The following is a 6062-nucleotide window of genomic DNA, read 5'->3' as shown; positions in this document are numbered from 1 at the left end:
GGAAGAACATGCGACCGGTTGTACCGGGCTGTCCGTGTTGAGCGCTTGTCTGCAAGGCCATGACCCCCGAGGGGTCTCGATCAGTGTTGTGTGTGTTACCAGGCAGACTGTACAGGGAAAAGAGCAAACCAGACTGAGGACGCTGATGCCCAGGGTGGCTTGTACCATCGCAAGAAGATGGCACTGTACACTCCCCACGAAAACTCTTGCTTTACTGGGTGAGACTCCTGTCCTCCTTGGTTGCCCACATTTTCCAAGGGGTCCAAGGACCACGTGCTGCTTTGCAGCCCTCCCTCGCGAACTCTCAGTATCTCTGTTGTTCGGCAGGTAGCAAGCCCCGCGGGTCTGGCTAGCCCTGCCTTCATTAACACCAGGGAGACTTAGATCACTGAGTACATGTATGTGATCGACAGCTGGCCACATTGGTGGCTCACTTTTTTTTCCCATATAACTTAACCTCTTGTTCCACAGAACAGAGAAACTGTATGGAAACCCTTGGCATCCGTTGCGTGGCCTGATATTCTTTTGCCCACTAAATGCTCTCCAGGAACCTTTTTCATCCTTTTGTTTCTTTTTTTCCTCCTCCTCTCTTTACATCACTGTCTCTCTTTCTTCTTCAACAAGTACTGTGGGTCTGTCTCCATCGTAAAGCCCAGAGCCATTCAGGTACTCCTCATCTTTGTTGTACTGCTCTGGTCCAGAAGAAGGCATGGAGTTTTCAGAAATGGAGCCATTTTTTACATAACCTGGTAAGTTCCGGTGTCCATTGAGGGTCCCTGGTATAAGTCTCGTATTGAGATGGAGGGCAAGTGCCCCTCTTGTGGCTACATTTGTGATGCTGGTGTGGGAAACCATTGGTCCATAACTGTAGGTTGTGCTCCCACTTCGTGCTTTCCTTTTAAAGTCAAGTGCTAATGTCCACCTGCTCCATGACTTCTTTATTTCTGCTTGGACCTGAGAGACAAGGGAGGAAAAAAAGCATGAGTGGGAGGAGAAAGGGGGGCAGAGAATCATCAGGAGGAGGTAGTATCCACAGACAGAATGGATGAGGAACTGTCTGGACTGTGAAATTGGAAAGAACAGTAAATTCACATGAAATCCGCCCTTGACAAATGAAATATTTGACATTGGGAAGCTTGAATGCCTGAAAACATCTAACTGAAAGTATGGGTTAACTCTCTCCCGGGGTCAAGGGAGACTGAGCAGCATACCCAGGAGTGAGTCATCTCAATGAACCATGAGCATCAAATATAAGCGGGATGAACCACCTTCGGAGGTGCCTGAGTCTCTAGAAGGTTCCTCTAGAAAGATGTGAGTTGACAACTTTATACTGAGTGTCCCGCTTTTGGATGGCTAAAGTTAGGATGAGATCAATTCCCTTTATGGTATGGATTTCATCCCAGTTTTATGCTGTAGCACGTAAGCAGCATATTTGTAGTTGTATTTCCCCTTAAAGTCCATAAACTTAGGCCAAACCAGTCTGATGCTGGGCCATGAAAAAGCTCTGTTCTTTCCCAGTGTGCATCCATGTAGTTTCTTAGTTTGCAGCCATAGAGGGAATTAATGGGAAAAAAGACATTAAAGCATATCACTCTGGAAATCGAAAAAAAAAGGCAAAAGAAGTCTGGACAACCAAAAGAACAGCTGGTTACGCAGCTACTCTATCAATCCTCTTTTCTTGCTGTCACAGACTTGAAATTAAGCAGCACTAAACATTATTTGTGCTGAGAGAATCAAAACCAGCATTTTTTTTCTCCATTAGCTACTTCCAGTAGGTCATTTATTGGTGACATATTGACCTGGATGTCTTACATGACCAAAACCGAGGGCATGAATTTTCTATGTGGACTGACAGATCTTTCGCTGGGTGCAAAATAGGGCTGTGTCTCAAGAGTAAGTGGGGATATGCTGATGTGCATCCGCTTTACCATCTGCCTGTGGAACTAACCTAGCAAAGGAACGGATGAAGAAGCTGCTGACTTACCTCTCCATTGCAAAAACAGTATATGATGGCAACAAAAAATCCCTGGAAGGAAGAAGAAACAACATATTAACAGTAATTTTGCTACGCGTATCATTCCTAATGGTTCTGCCCAGCGTCCCTGTCTTTCTCTGTAATCATTAACATTCATAATATGCTGTATAATATCCATAAGAAACGTGGTCTGTACAAACTCTCTACATCATGGTGTAGCTAACAGGTCTGTTTTCACCCCCAGATCTTTTACAAAGTTTCTGAGACAGTGATGGGTGCCTGGGAAGGTGGTGGGGGTCTCCCTTGCTGGAGGTGTTTATGAACATACTGGATAAACATTTCCAGTGTTTTACACATAACTAATCCTGCTGTAGGATGGGGAAGATGGTTCTGATGGGACTTGGCCAGCCCTGGTTGCAAGCGGGGAAGCCCATGGGTGGAGCACAACTGGCTGAGTGGTATCAGCGAAGGAATTCAGATGTGAGCAAACAATCCACATCTTTTTGTTGGCCAATAGTTTACCCAGGTCTTGCTGAGGTCACCCACTATTTAATCCCACCTGCACCTAACAGGAATTGGGGAAGCACATGAATGCAAGTTTGGCCTCCATTTCCCCAGTAGTTTCTCTAAACTGTCATCTAGCCAGACCCACTGTCCACCTTCCGTCATCCACGCTGGCCAACCTGATAGTAGCATGAGCCAAAAGTTAATCTCAGCGGAGGGTGTGAAGGCTGATTAAACACTGTTCTGCTTGTAGAGTTGTGTATTCTTGCTGCTGTGTCTTATACAGGACCAGTCCTGTAACTGGACCTGCCTTTTGCCCAAACCTAGAACTCTGGAATCTACTCAACAGGACTGAATGACAACGTGGGACAAGCAAATTGGAAGCTATTGTGAAACAACGTGGCTCTGTGGATCTCTACGAACTTACATCTAACCTGGATCTAAAGGGATTAATTTTATGGGGCAAGTTATCTTTCAAAAGGAATATGTTTTTGTTGGACACACTGAGCCTTCATACATTGTGTTTTGCAAATATAAAACACCCTTGATGTTGAAATACTGTCAAATCAACTAGTGAATGAAATCTGGTCTATTGTAAAAACAGCCCTGCTTCCAAAGCATCTTCCATCATCTCCCTCCTCTCCCCACTGAAATTTTCAGTTTGCCCCCATAGTTTAACAGTTACAATACCTGGAAAGAGTTGAACAGCATTTCATAGTGCATTTGAACTTGCCAAAGAATCCCTGACACATCTGTGTATGGCATAGCCATGAAAACAATATAGTGAACGCCAAACAGAGGCATAAGGACGAGGGTAGATTTCAGCAGCTTCCTGCAGCAACAAGGAAGAAGAAAGACACAAAGAAAATTAGTGGATGGAACGAACATCCCAGCCAGGCTTGTGCACCTCATACCTTGGACACAAGTCATACACAATTTCATTCTTGCTCACGTGCCCCCTTGGCTAGGCTCTTACATTTATACAGGCACTGTGTTCACCTGCAATTTCAAAGTTTTGCTTCTCTTATGGCATAGGACACATCACAGTCCATCCTCCAGCATGTCTTGTTGTGCTAGTCTAACCCTCTCCACGTGCACGCCCCCATGTAATGCTGCCATAGGTACCAAAGATGAAGACACTGAGATGTCTTTTTCAGCCTCAGACTATCCCCAGGTTTGGGTCAGGATCATGGGTAGAAGGTGGAAGGGGGAGTGGAAAGAAATGTGCGCTGCTGCTTCCACCCTTCAGCCTCTGACTGGCACTAAATCTCCCTGTCCCTAAGGGATGGTTCTGCTTCAGCTTACAACGACTGGACACAGTCCTATATAACCTACAGCAGCTGACACTGCGTGAGCAGGGGGTTTGGGCTAGCTGACCTTCAGATCTCCCTTCCAACCTCAGCCATTCTGTGATTCTGCCTGCTTGTTGAGGCAAGACATGAAGGTCCACCCTGGGTTTGTGCCTCCTGTGCAATAAGCAGGGCTGGTAGAAAGGGAAGTGTACCTAGGAGCAGAAGAGGATGATGCACTGTGGTTACCAAGCAGGAGGTGAAGACTCTTAGCAGGTGATTTTGACTCTAGTATCACCTAGAAAGCTCCTGTTTAAAGAAGAAGCTCCATCTCAGCACGAGACCAACGCTGGGGGCTGGAGGGAGGTATAATACAACCCGGAGTACTTGGCTGGGTTTGCTCCTCAGGGAACCAGCCTTGCCTGGAAGTGATGCTAATTGAAGGATTAAACCTTCTGCCAAGAGTTACAGCAAGTCACCAAGTGCAGGCAATTATTGAGAAGGGCAGACATCACTAGCAGAAAGAGCTGGTACCTCCTCTGTCCAGCAACTGGAAACCACTGAGGGAATTTAACACATTAAAAGGAGAAGGCCCCATCCAAACCATAATTAATAGCAAGTTTCAGCCAGGGAGAAATAAACAAATAGATAAATCAGAGCCCTGACAGGGCAGCAAAATAAAATGGAGACAATTATTGAGAAGGGCAGACATCACTAGCAGAAAGAGCTGGTACCTCCTCTGTCCAGCAACTGGAAACCACTGAGGGAATTTAACACATTAAAAGGAGAAGGCCCCATCCAAACCATAATTAATAGCAAGTTTCAGCCAGGGAGAAATAAACAAATAGATAAATCAGAGCCCTGACAGGGCAGCAAAATAAAATGGAGAGGTGTTTTCCTGCCAAATCTCATTCATGCTTCAAATGACACGACTTGTTTCCTGCTTCAAATGAAACGCCTTGTGTTTGGAGAGTGAGATGGTAGCAATGAGCTCATGGTTTGCAGCCCAAATCATTCTGCTCTCTCCCCTCTGCATGTGTCATGCTGGTCAGTCTAGCTCAGGAGATCATGAGAAGCCTCCGGAGCTCTCAAGCAGCCGAGGTGCCTCAGCAATCTGCTTTCTCTGTTCAGTTTTGCCCATGCTACAAATACCCTAAATTATCAAGAGAGAAGAGCTGGCAGAACAAAGGAAAACAAAACAAATTAGGAAAGGTCAGATTTCCAGCAAAGAGTCAAGAATCTTTTTTCATTTCAGCAAAAGTGCTGAAACACTCGCTGAAGGGCAGATTGAACAACTAGACCGAGTTTTACAAAGCACAGGAGAGAAATAAATAAATTGGTACAAGTTTTAGGAGCTTCAACAGCATAAGCAATGGTTTTATTTTCGAGCTCTTGGTTCAGGGCCAGCACAGTCACTTCCAAACTGGCTAAAGAGACTGAATTCCGCTCTTTAACCTACGAGGCAAGTCCCCAGGTTGGATTTGAAAGTTTTAGATGTTTAAACTGCTGTTGATTTGTTCTGCATTATCAGACTTGGAAGACGACATTCTTCTCAGCTTATTTTAGGTGCATACAGTGTAGACACCATGAACTAGTCACCCTGGGCTCCCTGTCTCATCAAAGAGGTGAGACAGGGACTTTGACATCGTGCCAAAATGTGGAAAAGGGTATGTGACTCACCTGTACTGTTGTCTTGAGTCACACCTCCCTGCATTCGTCTCTCGTAGCTTGGTTGCTAGGACTCTGATAATGTTGATAAAAAGAATAAAATTTACCTGGAATAGGTGGGGGAAAAAAATAAAAAACAACAAAGAAAGGAAAACTGTTAAAAAAATAGCCAGACAACGATAGTGTTGTTTAGTCAATGCTTTCCCCCAGATGAGTCAAGGGGATGTGGCACACAGTGACCTGATTGTGCTGTGTATGAAGCTTTTCCTGGGAGACCTTGTCCTTTTCCACAGGAAAAACCTAGTGTTTGGTGGGATTTGGTGAGCTGTATTTAATCTGAATGTCTGAGAGAAGGGAATGACGTTCTCTGACAAAAGGTGGGCGTCTCACATGAAAACACCTACTAGCCAGCCCAGCAGACCCCTGATAACTGGGTACGATATCAATATGTAAGGTGGTGCTTACCAAGCATTTGGAGACAGGGACTACAGACAACTCTCAGTATTTACTATGTCATCTTTAAAAAAAACGCCATAAAGTGATATGGGTCATTCTCATGGCCTCATAAATCTCTCAAATTTAGTTTGGTGCTCAGGGAGGTTCACAGAATCATAGGAGGGTTTGGG

General features: G+C 45.1%; 1 protein-coding gene across 1 annotated transcript; it reads right to left on the bottom strand.

Moving 5' to 3' along the window:
* Window positions 1-443: 443 nt before the first annotated feature.
* On the bottom strand, window positions 444-5543 carry LOC104505857 (parathyroid hormone/parathyroid hormone-related peptide receptor-like; the record flags this gene model as incomplete). Its single annotated transcript, XM_010146593.1, has 4 exons — window positions 444-954; window positions 1985-2026; window positions 3170-3311; window positions 5449-5543. Coding segments are annotated over 4 exons (642 nt in total), but the record flags the coding sequence as incomplete, so codon positions are not given.
* Between the last annotated feature and the right edge of the window lie 519 nt (window positions 5544-6062).

This window comes from Eurypyga helias, unplaced genomic scaffold, assembly GCF_000690775.1.
Source record: "Eurypyga helias isolate BGI_N326 unplaced genomic scaffold, ASM69077v1 scaffold46592, whole genome shotgun sequence".
Classification (NCBI taxonomy): domain Eukaryota; kingdom Metazoa; phylum Chordata; class Aves; order Eurypygiformes; family Eurypygidae; genus Eurypyga; species Eurypyga helias.
The sequence above is the reverse complement of the archived record's forward strand: the minus strand, read 5'-3'. Positions and strand labels throughout refer to the sequence as shown.